This window comes from Cnephaeus nilssonii (assembly GCF_951640355.1).
Source record: "Cnephaeus nilssonii genome assembly, chromosome: 3".
NCBI classification, from domain to species: Eukaryota; Metazoa; Chordata; class Mammalia; order Chiroptera; family Vespertilionidae; genus Cnephaeus; species Cnephaeus nilssonii.
Window position 1 is genome coordinate 101,571,680 of NC_137074.1, and position 25,277 is coordinate 101,596,956.

At 39.6% G+C, this 25,277-nt stretch overlaps 1 protein-coding gene across 5 annotated transcripts in view; it reads left to right on the forward strand.

The window, feature by feature from the left end:
• Positions 1-25,277, forward strand: part of USP25 (ubiquitin specific peptidase 25) — a 192,489-nt gene that overhangs the window by 116,537 nt on the left and 50,675 nt on the right. For all 5 annotated transcript variants that reach the window (XM_079766497.1, XM_079766498.1, XM_079766500.1 and 2 more), the window contains 7 exons: positions 6,486-6,613; positions 7,214-7,309; positions 8,406-8,567; positions 9,199-9,425; positions 20,970-21,040; positions 21,486-21,714; positions 24,222-24,422. In XM_079766497.1, the coding sequence (XP_079622623.1) occupies positions 6,486-6,613; positions 7,214-7,309; positions 8,406-8,567; positions 9,199-9,425; positions 20,970-21,040; positions 21,486-21,714; positions 24,222-24,422 (1,114 nt within the window). The remainder of the gene's footprint in view (positions 1-6,485; positions 6,614-7,213; positions 7,310-8,405; positions 8,568-9,198; positions 9,426-20,969; positions 21,041-21,485; positions 21,715-24,221; positions 24,423-25,277) is intronic.

Genomic DNA, 25,277 nt, shown 5'->3' on the forward strand with positions numbered 1-25,277 from the left:
TAGATAAGTTTCTAATAACATTTTAAAATTATAGTCCTATTTCATTATATCCTTCAGAATAACTATTCTTGAGTCTCTACAAAGACCAATAAAAACATTGTAGATGTGTTTCTAAATTGGCATAATTCTTGATGATAACACCTCTTACACTATTGATTAGTAAAAATTGTTGATTTTTACCTTGATACAGAAAACATCATTTTACTGAAATAGTTGTTGTCAACCACTTAGGAAGATCTTTAGTCTCCAGAATTACTCATGTTAAAACATCCAGTGGGCTATAAGATTTTAAATTTTTGGAATGACACAACCAGAGACAACTGAATAAATTAAAAATGATAATATATATAAAAGCCTAAGCAACCATTATGACCGAACGACCAGTTGACCAGTTGCTATGATGCGCACTGACCACCAGGGGGCAGATGCTCAACACAGGAGCTGCCCCCTGGTGGTTACTGCACTCCCACAGCCAACCTCCCATGGCCCTTCCCCCAGCTGGCCAACCTCCTCCAGCCCCTCACCCCTGGCCCTGCCGGCCAGCCCCCCGATAGGCCTCGATCCCTGGCCAGGCCGAGGCACCCCACCCGTGCACGAATTCGTGTACTGGGCCTCTAGTCTGGAAGATAAATGCTTATAAAATGTTTCTAGAATATTTTTTAGGGTAAAAGGACAAGTGAGTAAGGACAATTAAGTGACTGAAACTAGTTTTTGAATTGGAATAGGAAGTTTTTGCTTCTCATTCTTAGTTTACATCCTGGCTTTGTTTAGTATACTAAGGGGAATTGGGAATGGCAGGTGCGTTTTTTTCTGTTTATGTAATTCCCCCTGCATTAACATAATGTCACAAAAGCAATTTTTAAAACATACTAATAGAAAAAATCAGCTGTTACAACTCATAAAAATGACTATATTCACTCTAGAAAATATTTCTAGTAACAAGTGAGGTTTATAGTCATAAATTTATAAGCATCTTTGTTGCCAATGCTGATTATATAAGTTATTTATAACTGCATGAATCTATTACTACTATAGGTTATTGTAATGTAATAATAAATATGTTTAGGGATGTGGATAATATAAGTTTCATTTAAAAAATTTTTTATTTTATTTTTTAAGGTATTACGAATAGTAGTACATATGTCTCCTTTTTTTTTCCCCCATTGATCTCCCCCCGGCCTCCCCTACCCCGTGGCACTTGCCCTCACCGCCCCCTGACCCCATGTCTCACGTATATTGGTTGTGCTTATATGCATGCATACAAGTCCTTCGATTGATCTCTTACCCCGCCCAACCCTCCCCTACCTTACCACTGTAGTTTCACAGTCTATTCGATGCTTCTTTGCCTCTATCTATTTTTGTTCAACAGTTTATAATGTTTTTTATATTCCACAAATTAGTGAGATCATGTGGTATTTATATTTCTTTGACTGACTTACTTCACTTAGCATAATGCTCTCCAGCTCCATCCGTGTTGTTGCAAATGGTAGGAGTTCCTTCCTTTTTACAGCAGCGTAGTATTCCATTGTGTAGATGTACCATACCTTTTTAATCCACTCAACTGCTGATGGGCACTTAGGCTGTTTCCAAATCTTAGCTATTGTAAATAGTGCTGCTATGAACATAGGGGTGTATATATCCTTTCTGATTGGTGTTTCTAGTTTCTTGGGGTATATTCCTAGAAGTGGGATCACTGGGTCAAATGGGAGTTCTATTTTTAGTTTTTTTGAGCAAACTCCATACTGTTCTCCACAGTGGCTACAGCAGTCTGCATTCCCACCAGCAGTGAAATAGGGCTCCTTTTACTCCGCATCCATGCCAGCACTTGTCATTTGTTGATTTGTTGATGATAGCCATTCTGACAGGTGTGAGATGGTACCTCATTATCATTTTGATTTGCATCTCTTGGATGATTAGTGACTTTGAGCATGTTTTCATATGTTTCTCAGCATTCTGTATGTCCTCTTTTGAAAAGTGTCTACTTAGATCCATTGCCCATTTTTTTTTTATTGGATTGTTTATCTTCCTTTTGTTAAGTTGTATGAGTTCCTTGTAAATGTTAGAGATGAAACCCTTATCGGAGATAACATTGGCAAATAGGTTCTCCCATGCAGTGGGCTTTCTTGTTGTTTTGTGGATGGTTTCCTTTGCTGTGCAGAAGATTTTTATTTTGATGTAGTCCCATTTGTTTATTTTCTCTTTAGTTTCCATTGCCCTGGGAGCTGTATCGGTAAAGATATTGCTACGACAAATGTCTGCTATTTTGCTGCCTGTGGCTTCTTCTAAGATTTTTATGGTTTCCCGTCTTACGTTTAAGTCCTATATCCATTTTGAGTTTATTTTTGTGTATGGTGTAAGTTGGTGGTCTGGTTTCATTTTTTTGCAAGTATCTGTCCAATTTTCCCAACACCATTTATTGAAGAGACTGTCTTGTCTCCATTGTATGTTCTTGCCTCCTTTGTTAAATATTAATTGAGCATAATGGCTTGTGTCAATTTCTGGGTTCTCTGTTTTGTTCCACTGGTCTATATGTCTGTTCTTATAAGCATCATTTCTATCTTTAATGTTCTGTATCTCACAAGCATTGTATACCAGTTAGATTAAAGAAGTACATACACTTTTTATCGCATAAAAATATTTTGAAAGAAAAATTATTGTTTTACTTAATATTCTAATTATACACCACTATACTCTTAATCCTGAAATCACAGAGCTAGAGATACCCATAACATTTTCTTAAATGAATTTAGGGAGTGTTTGGCTTTCTCTTCTTTTCCCTGTTAGTTTGAGAATGAGAAAGCGAAATACTTCCGAGTATGTAGTAGGAAAAATTGTCACGGGAGTTAGAGGAAATGCGTTCACCATAGGCACATATTGCACAACGTATTACGAACATCCTTTGGTAAGGTTTGGAAGCTATTTCCTGGACTTTTTATGGTATCCCCAATTTAAGTCATTTTATTTCCACTGACAGTTGTAGGTTCCCATGAATTAAAGTATATGACTATTTCGTTTTAATGGTGACTTTTAAAGTGTTGCAATAACCTGAGCCAGTTTGGCTCAGTAGATAAGTGTTGGCCTGTGAACCAAAGGGTTCTGGGTTCGATTTCGGTCAAGGGCACGTACCTTGGTTGCAGGCTCCTTCCTGACCCGTGTGCCTTGGTAAGGGCACTTGCAGGTGGCAACCAATCGATGTGTTTATCTCACACTGATGTTTCTCTCTATTTTTCCCTCTCTTTTCCAATCTCTCTAAAAGATCAATGGAAAAATATCCTTGGGTGAGGATTAACAACAACAAAAAATAAAGTATTGCAATAAAATATGAAAGTAATAGTTCTTGAAATCTTATATACTTATTTGAGTAAGGCAGTGGTCGGCAAACTCATTAGTCAACAGAGCCAAATATCAAGAGTACAACGATTGAAATTTCTTTTGAGAGCCAAATTTTTTAAACTTAAACTTCTTCTAACACCACTTCTTCAAAATAGACTTTGCCAGGCCGTGGTATTTTGTGGAAGAGCCACACTCAAGGGGCCAAAGAGCCGCATATGGCTCGCAAGCCGCAATTTGCCGACCATGGTCCTAAGGCATTAAAAGTTTTTTTGGTGATATGTATGGGGTACGTTTTATTTTTAATTTAATCTCTTTAATGTTTAAAGTATTACATAAGTCTCCTTTTTCCCCCATTGACCTGTGTCCGGCCACCCCCAACTCCTAGCACATGCCCTCACCCCCCAACCCCCGTCTGTGTCCATTGGTTATGCTCATATGCTTGCATACAAGTCCTTTGGTTGTGGAGTATGTTTTAATTCTTAATAGTAATTTTAGGTGTGGATTACAGCTAACTAAAATTTTTACCAATGGCTTGTGAGAACAAAATAAATAAGCAAAATGTACGTAATGTTTCTGATATTATATCTAGTCAACTTTAGGTAATACCCATGTATAAAATAAAACAAATTTCTTAAACCTCAACTTTTAGTAAAAGATAAACCAAATCCAGGTTAGGAAATCTCAATTCAGGTAATCATTAACATTTGGGGAGGGAGTAATAGTATGAATAACTGTGTCCCGCGCTCAGCATGGCCATGGGTGAACCTGTGGGGGGGAGGGGCGGTGAAGGATTAGAAAAGACAGACAAGAGAATAAAGCTGGGGCTAGGTGGGATGCTGCCCTCTCTGATGAGAGACAGCGCCACAGCCTGCAATCCGAGTATTTTATAGCCAGATTCCACGAGGCAAAGTAAGGGCGTGGTCATGATGTTTACAATGTTCTTGTGGGTTTTGAATCTACTCAGTTATATGCACCTAATCAAGCTTTATTTACTTGCTGCACCTCCCACAGCCTATATCACTTAGCCACGTGGGACCACAGGTTCAGATTATAAGGTCAAGCTTACAACTATAGCCTGTGGCCATAATTGGGCTGGGAGGGCTTTGCCCTCCAAGCTAGGAGGACTTGCATGTGGCTTTGCCACGAGAGGACAGTGCCCTCTCATTAGTCCGAGGCTTGAACCTGTTTAAACACTGTAGCCGCTCTCCACATAACTGTATACCTTTATTAGCTTTATTTAGAGAAAAGTAGCAACTTTCAAGATTTTAGTTAAATTAATTCAGTTTGCCAAATGTGCTTCATTTCTGCTTTTACTTTGGATGTTTGATTTTAATGAACTCTTGGCTTATTTACATTTGTGTGGTATCATTTTTTGGCTTTTGAAATATCACACATGATTTAGTGTGGCAATTTATTTTTATATTAGTAAAAAGTGGTACACTGCATAACCACTTATAATAACCACTTTAACCCTTTGCACTCGCTTGCTTTTTTCTCGATTCCTTTATTCTAATGCTAACCATGTCGAGTCACACTCGACATCCGAGTGCAAAAGGTTAAATTTATTTGTTCCATTATGTTATACTTCTGGATTTGTTGGCTTTTCTTTCTCTTTAAGTTAATAATCCTATATAATAAAGAGGTAATATGCGAATGGTTGTTACGCCGTGACGTGTAACGACTGATCACCAGGAGGGCGGGGCAGTGAACTACAAGCGAGGGAAAGCTACAGGAGGGCAGAGCAGTGAGCTACAAACTGCGGAGAGGTACAGGAAGGTGGGACAGCGAGCTATGAGCCGCGGAGAGCTATAGGAGGGTGGGGCAGCGAGCTACCTGCAGTGGAGAGCTACAGCGGCGGTGGGCAGGCAGCCAGCTGAGGCAAGTGGCAGCGAGCTACTTGTGCACAGATTCGTGTGCAGGGCCACTAGTATATATATATAAAAGCCAAGCGACCAGAACGACTGGTCACTATGACGTGCACTGCGGTGGCCAACTGGCCAGATCGGGGCCCCGATCAGCTTCTACCCACCCCGATTGGGGATAGAGCTGGCCGGCAAACCTCCCGCATCCCCTCCCCGCACTGGCCTGGACCCGATCGGCCTCTATTGGGGTGGGCCGGCCGGACCCCACCTGTGCACGAATTCATGCACCAGGCCTTCAGTATTTATATAAAACTTGAAGGTATTTTACAAAAAAATTTTTTTTGAAGTTTTGTTGTATAACATTCTTAACTGAACATTGCCCAAAGTTTGTGGTGGAGTTGGTACAAAGCAATGAGGCATTTAATTTGTTAAATACTAGTTACTATAAAGGGTTTCAAATATAATTACCATAAATATTTATTAGTGATATATATTTTTCTTAAATTAGTCAAATTTCCAGTAGGACAATTAAGTTTAAAACAGTTTCTAGTTTTTAGTATGAGAATTGTGCTCATTTATATTATAAAATTGTCTTTTTTTATGTACTACATCTTGCAACTTTGTCACAGGTTTTGACAGTATGGTTGATTATAATAAGTATATGTTCCATTTATGGTAGCAGTAGTAATATAATCTTGAGCTAATCTAATGAACAAAATAGACTGATGAACAAAATAGATCCAGAGATGTAGACGCATGGAACAGACTGTTGAATATCAGACAAAAGGCTGGGTTGGATGGGGTGGGTGGGAAGAGATCAACCAAAGAACTTATATGCATATATTAATAACCCATAGACACAGACAAAATAGGATGGTGAAGGCCTGGTGTGGGGGGGGGGGAAGAGGGTTAGAAGGGTCTATGGGGAAGAAAAAGGGGCATAGTAATACTTTCAACAATAAAGATTTAAAAAATAAAAGATTTGAGCTACTAAGTTATGATTTTAACCAATGGCTTTCTCTTTGGGTTATAAATTCTAATATAAAGAATTGTCATGGAAGAAGAATTGTTAGAAGATTTTTCTCTTTCCTGGTTGTATGTTATCCTCATCCTTGGAATTTTCAAAAAGTGTGAAAGAGTTTTATCTAAATACCATACCTAATCATTTTTTTGTGATGTCAGCATTGTGACGATGCATATGAAAATGTCATTGCTGACATCCTGTGCCTAAAATTGGAATGGAGAAAACAGAAAGCTGATACTAAGGTTTTGAATTATTGTTTCTTTCAGCATTGGTTTACCGAACTACCACCTGTGTTAACATTTGAATTGTCAAGATTTGAATTTAATCAGGCATTGGGAAGACCAGAAAAAATTCACAACAAATTAGAATTTCCTCAAGTTTTATATCTGGACAGGTATGGTTTGGGATATAGCATAAATTAGTTTTGAAACAGTTTAGTAACCAAATGAAGAATTACTATGTTTAGAGAAGAATTTTATTTAATTTCCTTAAAGTTAGTCTTTAATTTTTATATAAAATATGTAGTAGCATTTGTCAAGAAAAGGTATAGTAAATGGAAATTATGTTATAAGGAGGTTTTTAAAAAGATTATTATATTTTTCTATTATAATTCTGTCAGAAATTTTCAAAAGTACTATTTTATACTGTTTGATATCCTATATAAATAAAGGGCTAATATGCAAATCGAACAGTGGAACGACTGGTTGCTATGATGCACACTGACCATCAGGGGGCAGACGCTCAATGCAGGGGCTGCCCCCTGGTGGTCATTGTGCTCCTACAGGGGGAACGCCGCTTAGCCAGAAGCCAGGCTCACTGTTGGCGGGCACAGAGGCGGTGGCGGGAGCCTCTCCTGCCTCTGTGGCAGTTGGACACCTCCCGAGAGCTCCTGGACTGTGAGAGGGTGCAGGCCGGGCTGACTAGACTTACTATTGTATCTCCTTCCACAATATTTACAGATACTAATGATTGCTATTTTCCTTTTTTCTGCAAGATACATGCACAGAAATAGAGAAATAACAAGAATTAAGAGGGAAGAGATCAAGAGACTGAAAGATTACCTTACAGTATTACAACAAAGACTAGAAAGGTATTGTAACTTCTACAGAATTATGAACTAACTATAGAAGTTCATGCTTTTAGTGATTATATAGAATTTTTAATCTTACATTTTTCTTGAGTAATTTATGATCCTAGGAATAGATAATAATTCTGAACTGATATTTTTGCTTGTATAGTTTAGTTTTTAATTCTGTTAGAAACTTAAAATCTTTTATAGTTGTCATTTGAAGATTATTTTAGTATTTAAAGGTAAATATTCTCACCAACAACAGCTATGGTTCTGAAAATAGATATAAACTAATTTATAATTGAGGTTTCTTCTTTCATGATACTAAATATTACTCTTGAGATTTCCTCTAAGACAAATGGTGACTGAGTTTTCCTCCTTAATACAGAAGATACAAATTCAGATGCCTGCCAGGACCTCATGAGGCTTTATGAAGAAGGGCAACAAGTCAAACATAGTGGTGGACAGGGGTGCCTAGAACACACCCCTTGGAGAGGGAGTGGCTGACAGCCATACTAGCCGGTGGAGTCATGATGAATGTCATCTCAGTATCCCTAAAGTGTCAGATTATTTCCAGAAGCCAACATCTAGATGTCAAATATTCTGTAGTTCAGATAAAGTCCCCAGGCTGAAATGTCACCTGCCAGGTGCCAGTTTGCAGCCTCTGATCTAATCTTTATTCCCTTTAGTGTTAATTTGAAAATTAATACCCTGAAACTTTATTATACAAATATAATAGATTATATTTCAATAATTCTTATTCTTAAAAGGTAATAATATTGAAAAATAATCAGAGGTAAAATAGTAAGAAGATAATATTAGTCATCATGAAACCAGATAACAACTAAAAAATAGTCTTAGGAGATGAAACTTAGAGCAGTGTTAAAGTTCATAACAGTGTATGTACACATTCAGACTTAATCAGCTTTGGTTTCTTTTGGAGAATATTTAATTTATTTCTTGAATGTATATTTAGTCTTATTGTCTTCATCTGAAAATTAGTTTCATTGTTGAGAGATTCATTGAAGTATTCATATCATGTTTTATAAAAATTATTGAAAAACACAAATTTGCTTTATATTCAAATTAAAGCATTTATACATTTTATGGTTAATAGATATTTAAGCTATGGTTCGGGTCCCAAGCGCTTTCCGTTGGTAGATGTTCTACAGTATGCATTGGAATTTGCCTCAAGTAAACCTGTTTGCACTTCTCCTGTTGATGATATTGATGCTAGTTCCCCACCTAGTGGTTCCGTACCATCACAGGCATTACCAAGGTAAAAAGTCTTTTTGATACAAAAGACAAGCTGTGCTTTCTATATTGCATAATAATATAATTGGTACCCTTTGAAGAAGGTTTTATAAGATGCATGCTGTGATTAATTTTAATGAATTCTAAAAAGATTAGATTCACTTAGAACATTTGTTGTATGTCTTCTGGGTGCTTTCTTATCTCATTATTTCAGTAGGTTTTCTGGTTGTGGATTGAATTTTTCATATTTTTTCTATTCATAGTTATACTTTAGGTTGTTTTAGTATGTTATCTGTTTCGACCTTTTATTCATGAAAATAATACTGTTAAATTAGAAATTTATTCTACAATGTAAGCTGGTAAGTATTAGCAAGGAAAGGTATCTATACTTTTGGTACACGTAAGATTTGTTGGTGTGTTTTTTTTAGTAGATATGATTAAGCTATTTCTACTATACAGCCACAATTTCTTCCTTAAAATAATGTAGTTCTTGTGTGTTAAGAAACTCATGAGGACTTAGGATACTCCACATCTCTTCTATTCTTAAGACCTTTTCTTTTTGAAATAATAAACCAATTTAATGCTGTGTATTTGGCACAGTCTTTGTCCAGAGCTTCAATTTGGAAAGTTTAATACTTTATGTTTTAAAAATACAGCACAATGGAACAACAGGGAGCTGCCTCTTCGGAATTGCCAAGCACATCACCTACATCAATAGCTGCCATCTCATCGAGATCGGTGATTCACAAACCATTCACTCAGTCTCGAATACCTCCAGACTTGCCCATGCATCCAGCACCAAGGCACATAACAGAAGAAGAACTTTCTGTGCTGGAAAGCTGTTTACATCGCTGGAGGACAGAAATAGAAAATGACACCAGAGGTAAGAAGCTTCTCGTAGTGTACTTACTATTGCCTCAGATGGGTCTGTATTGTATAAAGACAAATGGAAAACGGAAATCACTCTGGATTTCTTGTGTAAATATTATAAAGTATTTTTTTCTGGAAAGGGTTTTCTAAAAGATAAACTAGTCTGGCTTTCCATTTTTATGATCTTAACTAGAGGCCTGGTGCATGAATTTGTACACAGGTGGGGTCCCAAGGGGGGCCGGGGGGCCGGGATATGATCGGCCCTTTGGGCGGGCAGTGGGACGCCCTTGGCGGCCTGGGATCTGGATCCATCCCACTGACGTTCGCGCTGGTTGTCGGGAGCCACCTGGCGACCACTTTTATATCTTTTCTTCCTTGCGGAGCGTCTAGGGAGGGGAAGCAGCCGCGGTGCCCGAAGCTGACTTCCAGGAGGCCGGCGTGCTTTCTTATTTCGGGACCGTGCCGGTGGTACTGGTCCGTTGGTGCCTGGCCCGTTCTCTGGAGATTGGACCTGTAGGACTACTGAGGGAGTGAGTGGCTGCCGCCAGGCTGGTGGGCTGCCAGGACAGTCAGCTGAGCGGTGCTCCTGCTGTGGGAGTGCACTGACCACCAGGGGGCAGCTCCTGCGTTGAGTGTCAGCCCCCTGGTGGTCAGTGCGTGTCATAGTGACTGGTCAACCAGTCATTCCGGTTTTCCGGTCTTTCCGTCGCTTCAGCTTTTATATATATAGATAGATATCAGATTCAGAGAAATGGAAGAATTTTTTCTGGATTACTTAGCTGATTAATGACATGGCAGATGGTCTCATTTTCTAATTTAGTGCTCTAAATTCATATCAAGCTGGTATTCTCAGCTTCTCCATTGGAGAAACACCTTACAGCATCATATTTGTACTTACAAGTTGTGTGCTATCCCTGATGTTTACACAATGAAGTTCAAGTGATAAAAATTTTCTTTAGACTTAAGAATTAGAAATGTGAATTTTAATTTTCAATCTGCTCTAATGAGATTTCCACATATGATATGTACTCAGTGCCACTCTGCAATGAGTTTTAACTGGAATGTAGCAAAATAAAAACAGTGCTCTATGAGGGAGGGCGGCAGTTGGTGTTTAGTTGCCATCTGTCCTTTCTTGGAAGGAACTCTACTATTGTTAAAATCCCCCCCCCTTTTTTTTGTTTTCTACTAAAGTGACATTATAATTTTATGATAGATTTTATTGTGATTTTTCTTACATATTACTACTCTATTACTGTCCCCCAATTTTTAAAATTAAAGAGTTAAATTGAAAAATAACTAGTTTTATGTCAAAAGGTTGGAACTATATTAAACAATATTGATTGTTAGATTTTTTTTTAAAGATATTTTTATTGATTTTTTACAGAGAGGAAGGGAGAGGGATAGAGAGCCAGAAACATTGCTGAGAGAGAAACATCGACCAGCTGCCTCCTGCACACCCCCCACCAGGGATGTACCCGCAACCAATGCACGTGCCCTTGACCAGAATCGAACCTGGGACCTTTCAGTCCGCAGGCCGACGCTCTATCCACAGAGCCAAACCGGTTTCAGCTGATTGTTAGATTTTATGTGCCAAATTTGACACTTTAAAGACAATATACAAATAAAGAGCAGTCCTAATTTAATACTTAATAGGATATGATGGTGACAGCATTAGTAACTATAAAATTTCTCTTAGCATTTTTCATATATGAAGGCATTTTTTACATTTAAATTTATTAGTACACCTTAATTAAGCACATAGCTTTTCCTGAACACTGTGCTAAGAGTTTGGGATAATTTTCTACTGGACCTGACAGATTGTGTTTGTTTTATTTTTTATGTATTTATCTTTTATTTATTTTTTTATTTTTCCCCATCACCATTTATCTCCTCTGTGCCCTCTTTCATCTCCTCCCAACCTCGCTTTCACCCACACAATCAACACACTATTGTCTGTGTCCAGGAGTTCTCTCTCGCTCTCTCTCTCTCTCTCTCTCTCTCTCTCGCTCTCTTTTTGCTTAATCCCTCCACTTTTTAGTCTGTGGTAGTCTTAATAGTTGAAAATGGTTTTTCAGTTATTAAATTTCCTTAATTATGACTGAAATTTTATTTTTCTGTAAATTTCTTGTTTGTGACATCTGCCCATGTTTATATTGAACCTCTTGCCCATCTCTTATTGCTTAATAGAAATTAGCATTGTGGGTATCAACCAATTTCCCAAAGTGTATGCTGCAGATATTCTTTTCCTTGTTTGTCTTTGTTATTTGACTTCTTTTATGTTGGATTTGCTTTGTTTTTATAATGTAGATTTTCTTTTCTTTTTTCTAGTTTTTCTTTTTTTTAAAAAAAAATTTTATTGATTAAGGTATTACATATGTGTCCTTATCCCCTTATTGCACCCACCCCACTCCCATTCATGCCCTCACCCCCCTGGTGTCTATATCCATTTGTTATGCTTATATGCAGGCATACAAGTCTTTTTGTAGACCTCTCCCCTTACCCCCACCCTCCCCTACCTTCCCTTTGAGGTTTGAGCATCTGATCGATGCTTCTCTGTCTCTGGATCTGTTTTTGTTCATCAATTTATGTTGTTCATTATAATCCGCAAATGAGTGAGATCATATGATATTTATCTTTCTTTGACTGACTTACTTCACTTAGCATAATGCTCTCCAGCTCCATCCGTGCTTTTGCAAATGGTAGGAGTTCCTTCCTTTTTACAGCAGCGTAGTATTCCACTGTGTAGATGTACCACAGTTTTCTAATCCACTCATCTGCTGATGGGCACTTAGGCTGTTTCCAAATCTTAGCTATTGTAAATAGTGCTGCTATAAACATAGGAGTGTATATATCCTTTCTGATTGGTGTTTCTAGTTTCTTGGGGTATATTCCTAGACGTGGGATCACTGGGTCAAATGGGAGTTCCATTTTTAGTTTTTTGAGGAAACTCTATACTGTTCTCCACAGTGGCTGCACCAGTCTGCATTCCCACCAGCAGTGCACGAGGGTTCCTTTTTCTCTGCATCCACGACAGCACTTGTCATTTGTTGATGACAGCCATTCTGACAGATGTGAGATGGTACCTCATTGTCATTTTGATTTGCATCTCTCGGATGATTAAAGACTTTGAACATGTTTTCATATGTCTATTGCCCTTCCTTATGTCCTCTTTCGAAAAGTGTCTATTTAGGTCCGTTGCCCATTTTTTGATTGGGTTGTTTATCTTCCTTTCGTTAAGTTGTATGAGTTCCCTGTAAATGTTGGATATTGAACCCTTACCGGAGATAACATTGGCAAATAGGTTCTCCCATGCAGTGGGCTTTCTTGTTGTTTTGTTGATGGTTTCTGTTGCTCTGCAGAAGCTTTTTATTTTGATGTAGTTCCATTTGTTTATTTTCTCTTTATTTTCCATTGCCCTAAGAGCTGTATCGGTGAAGATATTGCTTCGGCATATGTCTGAGATTATGCTGATGTGGTTTCTTCTAAGATTTTTATGGTTTCCCGTCTTACGTTTAAGTCCTTTATCCATTTTGAGTTTATTTTTGTGTATGGTGTAAGTTGGTGGTCTAGTTTCATTTTTTTGCATGTATCTGTTCAATTTTCCCAACACCATTTATTAAATAAAGAGACTGTCTTGACTCCGTTGTATGTTCTTGCCTCCTTTGTCAAATATTAATTGAGCATAGAGTTTGGGTCGATTTCTGGGTTCTCCAGTGTATTCCATTGATCTCTATGTCTGTTCTTATGCCAGTACCATGCAGCTTTGAGAATAGTGCTTTGTAATACAGCTTGATATCTGGTATTGAGATCCCACCTACTTTGTTCTTCTTTCTCAGGAGTGCTGTAGCTTTTCGGGGTCTTTTTTCATTCCAAATTAATTGTTGTAGAGTTCATTTTAGGTCTGTGAAATATGCCGTTGGTATTTTAATGGGGAGTAAATTGAATCTGTAGATTGCTTTGGGTAGTATGGATATTTTAATGATGTTGATTCTACCAATCCATGAACACAGTATGCTCTTCCATCTATTTATGTCTTCCTCTATCTCTTTTTTCAATGTCCTGTAGTTTTCTGAGTAGAGGTCTTCTACCTCCTTAGTTAAGTTTATTCCTAGGTATCTTAATTTTTTTGGTGCAATGGTAAATGGGATTTGTTTCTTTAATCTCTCTTTCTGTAAGTTCACTATTGGTATATAAAAATGCCATAGATTTTTTGGCATTAATTTTGTATCCTGGTATATTGCCACATTCATTTATTAAGTCTAATAATTTTTTGATCCAGTCTTTAGGGTTTTCTATGTACAGTATCATGTCATCTGCCAATAAGGACAGTTTTACTTCTTCTTTCCCAATTTGCATGCCTTTTATTTCTTCTACTTAGTCTGATCGCAATGGCTAGTACTTCTAGTACTATGTTGAACAAGAATGGTGAAAGCGGGCATCCCTGTCTTGTTCCTGTGCTTAGGGGAAATGGTTTTAGTTTTTGCCCATTGAGTATGATGTTGGCTGTAGGTTTGATTTATAAGGTTTTATTATGTTGAGGTATGATCCCTCTATTCCCACTTTGCTGAGTGTTTTTATCAGAAAAGACTGTTGGACTTTGTAAAATGCCTTTTCTGCATCAATTGATATGATTATGTGATTTTTGTCTCTCAATTTGTTTATGTGATGTATCATGATTATTGATTTCTGGATATTGTACCAGCCTTGCATTCCTGGAATAAATCCCACTTGGTCATGATGTATGATCTTTCTAACCCTTTGCACTCACTTGCTTTTTTCTCGATTCCTTTATTCTACTCAGGATTTAATTTTTTAAATACCCCAGATTTTACAAAGCGTGGCAGTAGAATAAAAAACTGGAGTTTCTTTTCATACAAACTTATTTATTTGGATTTTTTTTGTATTTCAAATTATTGATACATTCAAAGAGTATAAAAAGAGCTGCTACTGATGCTAACCGTGTCGAGTCACACTCAACATCCGAGTGCAAAAGGCTAATGCAATGCTGGATCTTGTTTGCTAAAATTCTGTTTTGGATTTTAGCATCTATGTTCATCAGGGATATTGTCCTGTAATTCTCTTTCTTTGTGGTGTTTTTATCTGGTTTTGGGATTAGGGTAATCCTGGCTTCATAGAAAGAGTTTGGAAGAGTGCCTTCCTCTTGAATTTTTTGTAATAGTCTGAGAAGTATTGGTTTTAGTTCTTTGAATGTTTGGTAAAATTCCCCTGTGAAGCCATCTGGTCCAGGGCTTTTGTTGGCTGGAAGCTTTTATTACTGTTTCAATTTCATCAGTACTTACCAGCCTATTCAGGATTTTTTAATCTTCCTGATTGAGATTTGGAATCAAAACTAGGAATTTTTCTAGGAATGTGTCCATTTCATCGAGGTTTTCCAGTTTGTTCGAGTAGAGTTGTTCATAGTATTTTTTTTTTTTACAATCGTTTTTATATCTCTGGGTTCAGTTGTTACTTCACCTCTTTCATTTCTGATTTTGTTTACTTGGGTCCTCTCTCTTTGCTTCTTGGGAGCCTGGCTAGAGGTTATTCAATCTTGTTTATCCTTTCAAAGAACAAGTTCTTGGTTTCATTGACCTTCTGTATTATTTTTGTTTTTGGTTTTTTTTGTTTGTTTGTTTTCTCTCTTGTGTCGTTTATTTCTGCTCTTATCTTTATTATCTCCTTCCTTCTGGTAACTGTGGGCTTTTCTTGTTGCTCTCTTTCTAATTCTTTAAGTTGCAAATTTAGATAATTTATTACTATTTTTTATTGTTTTTTGAGGTAGTTTTGTAGTGCTATGAACTTCCCTCTCAGGACTGCTTTCACTATGTCCCATAGATTTTGGATTGTTGTGTTTTCATTGTTGTTTTTTCCAGGATGCTTTTTATTTCTTTTCTGATCTCTTTGGTAACCTAATCATTGTTTAATAGCATGCTATTTAGCCTCCAAGTGTTTGGTTTTTTTAATTGTTTTTATTGTAGTTGATTTCTAGTTGTATTTCTTTATGATCTGAGAAGATGCTTGTTATTTATATCCTCTTGAATTTGAAGAGACTTTGCCTGTGTCTTAATATGTAGTCTATGTTTGAAAATGTCCCATGTGCACTGGAGAAGAATGTATATTCTATAGCTTTGGGGTGAAATGTTCTGAAGATGTCAATTAAGGCCATCTGATCTATTGAGTCATTGAGGGTTGCTGTTTCTTTGGTGATTTCTTGTTTAGAGGATTTGTGCATTGGTGTCAGTGGGGTATTAAAGTCCCTTACTATGACTGTATTGCTGTCAGTCTCTCCCTGGATATCTTCCAGTAGTTGTTTTATGTATTTGGGTGCTCCTGTATTAGGTGCATATATGTTTACCAGAGTTATATCCTCTTGTTGAATTACTCATTTAGTATTATGAAGTGGCCTTCCTTATCTCTTGTTATGGCCTTTACTTTGAGGTCTATTTTGTCAGATATAAGTATTGCAACCCCAGCTTTTATCTCATTTCCATTTGCCTGAAAAATTTTTTTCCATCCTTTCACTACCAGTCTGTGTGAATCCTTTGTTCTGACAAAGGATTGAGTTTTGGAAGCTTGCAGACAGCAAATATATGGGTCATGTTTTCTAATCCATTCAGCTACCCTATGTCTTTTGATTGGAGCATTTAATCCATTTATGTTTAAGTTTATTATTGATAAGTAGTTGTTTGTCATTTTTATTCTTAATGTTTGTGTTCCTTCTTGCCTTTCTGTTTCTTCTTTTTACAGCAGTCCCTTTTGTATTTCTTGCATTGCTGGCTTGGTGGTAATAAACTCTCTTAGCCCCTTTTTGTCTGTGAAGCTCCTGATTCCACCTTCAATTTTGAATGATAGCCTTGCTGTGTATAGTATTCTTGGATTCAGTCCCTTGCTTTGCATCACTTTGTATATTTCATTCCATTCCCTTCTGACCTGTTGTGTTTCTGTTGAGAAATAAGTTGATATTCTAATGGGAGATCCCTAGTAGGTAACTTTCTGTCTCTCTCTGGCAGCCTTTAACCCTTTGCACTCGCTTGCTTTTTTCTCGATTCCTTTATTCTACTCGGGATTTAATTTTTTAAATACCCCAGATTTTACAAAGCATGGCAGTAGAATAAAAAACTGGAGTTTCTTTTCATACAAACTTATTTATTTGGATTTTTTAATATTTCAAATTATTGACACATTCAAAGAGTAATTTGCACTCGACATCTGAGTGCAAAAGGTTAAAATTATTATTTTTGTCGTTGGTGTTTGTCAGTTTAATTATGATGTGTCTTGGTTTTGGTCTTTTTGGGTTCACCTTGTTTGGGGCTCTATGTGCTTCTTGAACTTGCATGGTTTTTTTCTTGTCAATATCAGGGAAGTTTTCTGTCATTATTTCTTCAAACAGGTTTTCTATTCCTTGTTCAGTTTCCTCTTCTCTGGGACCTCTATTTTGCAGATGTTGTTTTGTTTTGTGTTGTCCCAAAGCTCCCTTTGGCTCTCCTCTTGCTTTTTAAGTTTTCTTTCCAGTTGTTGCTGTGTTTGTGTGTTTTTTCTACTTTGTCTTCTAATTCGTTGATGTGGTCCTCAACCTCTTCTAGTCTACTGTTTATGCCTTCCATTGTGTTCTTTATTGCAGCTATGTCATTCTTCATTTCCTCTTGTTTCCTTTTCATGTTGGTGACATTCTCATTCACATCCTTACAATTCTCATTGAGTTGTGTGTATTTGTCATTCAGCCGTTTGAGCATCCTTATAACCATTACTCTGAATTCTTTCTCTGACATATATATTGCTTGCCTTCATTTCATTTAATTCTCTATGTGGTGATTCCTCCTTTTTTCTTTGGGATTGTTTTTTTGTCTCCTCATTTTTTTTTTTTTTCCTGTAACGTTTTAATTGTTTCTGTTTCTTAGATCCAACTGCTTTGCTACCCAGGTTCTTTTGGGGGTGGTGCTAGAGGTGCAGTCTCTCAGGTCTCCTGGGCTTGGTGATCTAGCCGAGCTCCCTACTTGAGCTATTTGGGTTCTCTTGATGTAGTTGGATCTTGAATGTTAGTTTCTTATTCCTGGATGAATTCTCGTCTCGGGTTGGCAATGTGACTCAACCCCAGCTTCGTTGTGCAAGCTGTTGTGGATGTGATCATGGTTCCATCTTTTGTGGAAAAGGTTGTCTGGGGTCTCACTGGTACGTGCTCACTGTGGGTTCCCAGAGTCCACGGCCTGGGAGGAAGGAGTCTCGGGGACTGAAGTTCAGGTACTGTAGCTTTGGCCAGTGTGGTGTGACTCTTTCTGGATTACCATCACTCTGCAAGTCACTACGAGGGGCCTGGACCCCATGGCAGTGGGGGGTGGGTTTCTCGTAGTCTGTGGTTGAGGCAGTGGGACTGTGGCCAAAGTGATTTCCCTCTCTGAATCACGAGGGGGTGCAGGATCCAGCAGCTGGGGATGTGGGAATCTCAGGGTCTGTGGCTGAAACAATGTCCAGGGAGGCAAGTCCTCAGTAACTCACCAGGCTGTCCAGAGGTAAGTAGCCGGGAGAGGGATGTTGTGGATCCTACTGAGGGAGCCGTGCATCTTTGGTTGGAGATGCACATGTCCAATGGCAGCACACAGAGGGGCCCAGGAGCCGTCTGCAAGGGGTGTGTGCTGGTGGGGCCCACACACTGGATCAGAGCAATTGTGGTGTGCCACCGGCCCTGTGGAGGGAGAAGTCCCAGTTTCTGCTTCAGAGGATGTGCGCATTTAGTTGGATTTGCATGTCCAATGGCTGCTTACAGACGCACCCTGCAGCCGTCTGCTGGGGCATTGGGCTTAGGGGTCTCTTGTGCTGTGGCGGCACTACCGTGGGGATTGGATGCCAGCGACCGGGGTTGTGCCTTGCGGTGGTTCAGAGAAGCACCCAGGGGCCTCCTGACAGGGCAGCGGGCTCAGGGGGCTTGCGCACTGTATTGGTGCGACTGCAGTGACCGGAGGTTGACAGCTGAGGAGGGGGAAGTCCAAGTTTCTGCTGCGGGGCCTTGAGCCCTTGGTTGGATATGATTGCACCTAGTGGCAGCTCACAGAGGCACCAGGGAGTCACCTGCTGGAGCGGTGTCCTCAGGGGGCCTGCGTGCTGAAACCACGCAACACAGTGTCTGTAGGTAGAGAGCTGGGAAGGGGGAAGTCCAAATTTCTACTTCCGGGGCTGTGCACCCTTGTTTGAATACGAGCATGCCCAGCCAGGGCTCAAGGAGGCACCCAGGAGCCACCTATAGGGGGAGCGGGCTCAATAGGCCTGAATATTGGAAAGGCACAGCTGCAATATCCAAAGGTCAGTGGCCAGGGAGGGGGATGTCCCAATTTTTGTTGCCTTGCGCCCTTGGTTGAAATCGCGCATGCCCACCGGGGGCTCACAGAGGCACCCAGGAGTCATCTGTCGGGGTGGTAGGGCTCAGGAGGCCTGAGCTCTGGAAAGGCGAGACTATGGTGTCCAGAGGTTGGCAGGTGTGGAGTGGGAAGACTCAGTTTTTGCTGCCAGGGCCTTGTGCCCTTGGTTGGATTCACACGCACCCAGCGGTGGCTCACAGAGATACACCAGGGCCGATTGCCAGGGCAGTGCACTCAGATAGGCCCTTGCGCTGAAGCCACATGACTGAGGTGTCTGTGGGCAGGCAGCCGGGACTGGGGGAAGTTGGAATTTCTCCGACCGGGACCTTGTGCCCTTGGTTAGGCTCGTGCGCACCCAGTGGAGGCGTGCTCACACACTCAGAGGGGCCCTGGTGCTGAATCTGCACGACTCAGGTTTTGTGGGCAGATATCCAGGAAGAGGGAATTCAGAATTTCTACTGCAGGGCAGTGAGCCCTTGTTTGGATAAGAGCGCGGCCAGTGGGGGCTCACAGAGGCACCCAAGAGCCGCCTTTGCGGCCTTGGGCTCAGGAGACTTGCGCGTTGGAAAAGGGTGACTGTGGTGTCCAGAGGTTTTTGCTGCTGAGCCCTTGGTTGAATTCACGCACGCCCAGTGGTGGCTCACAGAGGTACACTGGGGCCGATTGCCAGGGCGGTGCACTCAGACCCTTGCGCTGAAGTCGCATGACTGAGGTGTCTGTGGGCAAGCAGCCGGGAGTGGGGGAAGTCTGAATTTCTCCTGCCGGGGGCCTTGTGCCCTTGGTTGGGCTCGCGCGCCCAGTGGAGGCACACTCAAGCACTCAAGGGTCCTGGCCCTGAATCTGCCCAATGCAGGTGTCTGTGGGCAGGTATCCAGGAAGTGGGAATTCACAATTTCTACTGCAGGGCAGTGAGACCTTGTTTGGATAGGAGCATGCCCAGTGGCAGCACCCAAAAGTGGCCTGTAGGGTGGTGGGCTCAGGAGCCTGCGCACTTGAAAAGCGTGACTGTGGTACTGGAAAAGCGTGACTGTGGTGTCTGGAGGTCAGCCCCTGGGGAAGGGATGTCACACTTACTGCTCTGGGAGCACCCTTGGAGGTGGAGGTCCTAGGGTGTGCAGGTCTGCGGGTGGGGCAGCAGGATTTTGGTTGGAGTGGCTGCAGGGTCACGGGCAGTGTCCAAGGGCTGTCTGGGTGGTGGTGCTGATGAGTTGCTAGAAGAGGCCGCTCTCCCCTTCAAGACGGCGTGGGTTCCGTGCCTGAGTCCTGCAGTCCAGGGAGTTCCCACAGTGGTCTGCCAGCCCCTGCTACTCCTGCAGGATTTTACTGTCCCTCACTCACTCACACACCACACACATCCACACACTCTCCTCTTACCCCCTCACTCACTCACACCCTCTCCCTCACCTACGTCCTGCCCGCTGCCATCTTCAGAACCCCTATAATGTAGATTTTCTTAAGTTGGGGGAGGGAATCGTATCTTTTCCTTTATGGTTACTTGGATTTTCCATCAGGCTTAGGAAGACCTTTCCTCACTATAAAGTGACTAATTTTTTTTGTAGTCTTTCATGGTTTGTTCCTGATTCCTTTCAACAGATTTATAGTATAGTGTGTTTATGCCATTATACTATAACTAACCATTTTCCTATTGACAGATATTAAGGTTGTCTTCAGTTTTTAACTTATATGGACAATATATCTGTGAATATCTCTGTCTCTGAATGACTTTGTGTAGGATAGATTTCTGCTGCTGGAAATAGAAATAATGAATAATGGGAGTCTCGGAACTTTATTTCCATTGGTAATTTTAGTGAATTTTTATTTAATTATGTGTTTATATAAGATATGTAGTGAAGGTATTTTATTTCATGCTAAAGTTTTTCTGTTTTACATAAATATGTAAGGGGGTTTAGCTTTAATTTACATTGAAAACTTTTTTATAGATATAAACATAGTTTTATTGGTTCTGCACATTTTCTAAAAGAACCATATCTATTTTGGTTTTTAATTATGAATTTATGCTGTATCTTGTATTAAGTTAAAGAGAATTATATTTTTATATAGACTCTAATAATGTTTTTAAGAACTTTTTTAGGAAATTTTTTTTTATTCTTCTAACATATTGGCAGGAAAATCTTTAATCTCTGTCTTATAGGTCTCAGTAGAAACATCCTTGAAGTTAATCATTAAATTACATCTTCTGCTCTTAGATTTGCAGGAAAGCATATCCAGAATCCATCGAACTATTGAACTAATGTACTCGGACAAATCTATGATCCAAGTAAGTTAAATTTTGAGCTAGTAAGCATTATGAAAATTATTTATATGTTTTATTTACATTAACCAAATTCTTCTTACATGTTTTGTTATAAACTTGCTGAACTTAAAGAAGCCATATTAATATTTACCCCATTCAGTTATATTCCCATACTATATTCATTGCTTACTCTTTATTATTTTTAATAATAAAATATATCAGAATTCCCCTTAATATTTAAAAATAAAATCATGAGCGAATCGTAAGGTTATTTAAAGATATTAAGATTATGGGAGAAAGTATAGGACTCAATTACATTTTAAGTTCTGGTATAATCTCAGCCAGTTTTCTTTTCTTAGGAAATATGCTCTTATGTTTCCTCCAGTCACATAGTTTGTGTGTTTCATGGAATGTGGTACAGTAAAGAGACTGCTTAACTGCTGTTTAACTCTTCTGTTTTCATATTTAGGTTCCTTATCGCTTACATGCTGTTTTAGTTCATGAAGGCCAAGCTAATGCTGGGCACTACTGGGCATACATTTTTGATCATCATGAAAACAGGTGGATGAAATACAATGATATTGCTGTGACAAGATCATCATGGGAAGAGCTAGTGAGGGACTCTTTTGGTGGTTATAGAAATGCCAGTGCATACTGTTTAATGTACATAAATGATAAGGCACAATTCTTAATACAAGGTAAGAATACAAAATATATATGGTACTGTATATTTTTAAATAAGTTGTCCTTTTATAAAGTGACTCTAGTCTCTGGTGTGATTAGTTACATAAAATTCACGCAGGGAATGATGGATATGATTAGAAAATGCTATTGGATTATTGTGAGTAAACCCGTAATATGACCAGGGCTGAGAATTAGAATATATTTCGTATTCAAAGTTAACTATTTATTAACCATTATAGAATGTAAATATGACATGTTTCTCCTTGCTTAAAATTCTTTAATGACTACAACACACATTGACTCGTATTCAGGTTCCTCACTCTGACATAAATCTGACCTCTGATTGTCTCTCCAGCCTCAATATCCATTTCAAACTGATACTGAAATTCTTGCTGTATTCTGCTCTCACCACATCACACATTTATATCTGTATGTTCTTACGGGTGTTTTTATTTTTTGCCAGCAATGTTCTTATTTCTTGCTTTTTTTGCCTAATTCCTGCTCGTCTGTCAAGGTTCATTCAAGTGTCATTTGCTCTGCAAGTTTTTATTGTCTGCCAGAAAGTAACCTTCCTTGTATTCTCAGAGATCCCTCTGTCAGGCACTTACTCTGTGTTGCAGTTATATGTTGACTTGTGTTTCCCACTTCACTCTAATCTGCTCAAAGCCAGGGACCATGTCATACTATGTCTTTTTGTTTTTTATATTCTAACACTAGCCGCCCATTGCAGGAATACTCCTGCAAGAATAGGGCTTCCTGCGGCCTGAGCAAAGCTCCCACGCATCTCTGCCGCCTCGCTCCCTCCCTTCTCCTCTGCCTCGCTCCTACCAGTCTCCTCTGCCTCGCTCCCTCCTGTCTCCGCTGCCTCGCTCCCTCCCACCCGTCTCCACTGCCTCGCTCCCACCCGTCTCCGCTGCCTCACTCCCTCCCACCCGTCTCCGCTGCCTCACTCCCTCCCATCTCCGCTCCCTCCCATCCGTCTCCTCTGCCTCGCTCCCTCCCGCCTACTCTGCCTCCCTCCCTCCTGTCTCCGCTGCCTCGCTCCCACCCGTCTCCGCTGCCTCGCTCCCTCCCGTCTCCGCTGCCGCGCTCCCACCCGTCTCCGCTGCCTCGCTCCCTCCCGTCTCCTCTGCCTCGCTCCCTCCCACCCGTCTCCTCTGCCTCGCTCCCTCCCTTCTCCGCTGCCTCGCTCCCACCCGTCTCCGCTGCCTTGCTCCCGCCCTTCTCTGCTGCCTCGCTCACTCCCTTCTCCCCCGCCCCGCCTGCTTCCCTCTTTTCTCCGCCTGCCCTGCTTGCTTACTTCTCTGCAGCTTTGCTCCCTTCTGCAGTGCTTGGCTTCCTTCTCCACTGTCTTCAGTCTCCGCTCTGCACCTGGTATGCAAGTTAACTGCCATCTTGGTTGTGTTAATTTGCATATCGCTCTTGATTGGCTGGTGGGCGTGGCTTGTGGTGTAGCGGAGTGATGGTTAATTTGCATATTACTGTTTTATTAGATAGGATAGGGTTTGCATATGGAAAACACTTAATAAAGGTTTGTCGAAACTGATAAAATCAACTTCCTTTAATTATTCAGCAAAACTAGCTAGGCAATCCACTTGTGACTGAAAAAAATTTAATTTGTGTTTGTGGAGTAGAAATTGAGTAACTTTTAAGTAATATTTACACAGTCTTTTAAAAATCTTTCCATGTTAATTATTTTCCAAATTGCATACTATATAATAAAAGGCTAATATACAAATCAACCAAATGGCAGAATGACCGGTCGTTATGATGCACACTGACCACCAGGAGGCAAATGCTCAGTGCAGGAGATGCCCCCTGGTGGTCAGTGTGCTCCCACAGGGGGAGCACCGCTCAGCCAGAAGACCTGAGCCGGGCTCCTGGCTGGTGAGCGCAGTGGCGGTGGCGGGAGCCTCTCCCACCTCCACGGCAGCGCTAAGGTGTCCAACTGCCGGCAGTCGGACATCTCCCCGAGGGCTCCCAGACTGTGAGAGGGCACAGGCCAGGCTGAGAGATTTCCCCCCCCCCCCCCCCACCCAGCTCTGAATGTATGAATTTCATGCACCAGGCCTCTACTATAAATATATTGCTAATACTTTCCTGCTTCTGATGAAAAAGAATTTTAGTTCTATTTTGAGCTTAATAAGGTTATGAGTTATCTCTTCTCATTTTGTGGTAAGTTTTACTTCATGAATAATCAGACATCTGGTATTTTCTTAAAATAGAAAAAGTAGTACTTATAAGTAGTCATTTTGAGTAGCAATTTTGCCTTTATATTTTGTTGCATTTTTTACTCTTCAGATTAAAAATAAAAGGTGAGAACATTAACTATAATGGATTATCAAATATTTGAGTCATTGATTTTCTGAGCATGTGTTTGAGTTTTAATTTCTAGGTAATATTTATTTACTAAGTGTAATAATTCATACTTTATATCTCATTTTAAATGCATTCTATTTTGAGCTTGGTATTTTTCCTTTAATTCGTAATTTTATATTCGTTTTTGAAATATAATTTGCAGAGGAGTTTAATAAAGAAACTGGGCAGGCCCTTGTTGGAATAGAAACATTACCACCGGATTTAAGAGATTTTGTTGAGGAAGATAACCAACGATTTGAAAAAGAACTAGAAGAATGGGATGCACAACTTGCCCAGAAATCTCTGCAGGAAAAACTTTTAGCATCTCAGAAATTGAGAGAGTCAGAGTCTTCTGGAACAACAGGTGAGTCCATTTTATTAGACCGTGTCTTATTATCAATATATTATTGATATTTTATTATAAGATGCTTATTAAATAAAAAACAAATTTTTAGTTATCTTAAAGTGTGAAGAAGCTGGTAAAAATGAAATTTCATCACTCAGAGATAACTACAGGCCACAATTTAGTTTACCCCTTTGCCAGACACCACTGTGTACATGTATAACTGACCCTTGAATAACACGGGTTTGGTGCCAACTGCCTGTATAGTCAAAAATCTGCGTTTAATAAAGCTATCAATGAAATGAATTTGAGTGATTTTATATTTGAGCAAAGTAACACTGTTTCATATATATTTTGAGTATATTCAAATATATAATTTTTTTCATTATTCTTAAAATTAAAAATAAAAGTAGCCCAAACTAAATGTTTAATATATTCTAAGTAGAAATGTGTGTAGACCTATAAAACAGAGATAAATGTATAAAAGTATATATATTAAAATATATTCTAGTTATTAGCTGATGAAATCAATAAAATATTTAGCGTAAACACTATACAAAAGTAAAGTATGTTGTAGCAAAATTGAAAATAGAATGTCTTCTGATTTTTAAAAGATTAATTTCATTATCAGTGAACTGTGAGTATATTGTAGGGTAATTTTACTACTGTAGGAAATGGGTTCTTGGGGATATGAGAAGAGATACGTTAAACACTTTTTTTCCCCACACATTTGGCTCTTTTTTATAACTCAGAATGGATCTTTTTGAATGACCCTTTTTTTTTTTTTGCAAGGTCTTTGTGTTTTGTTTGTAGTTGTTTAGGAAGCATCTTAGGTGTTTGTTTAATATCTTTTGCAGACACATCCCTAGGTGGGTT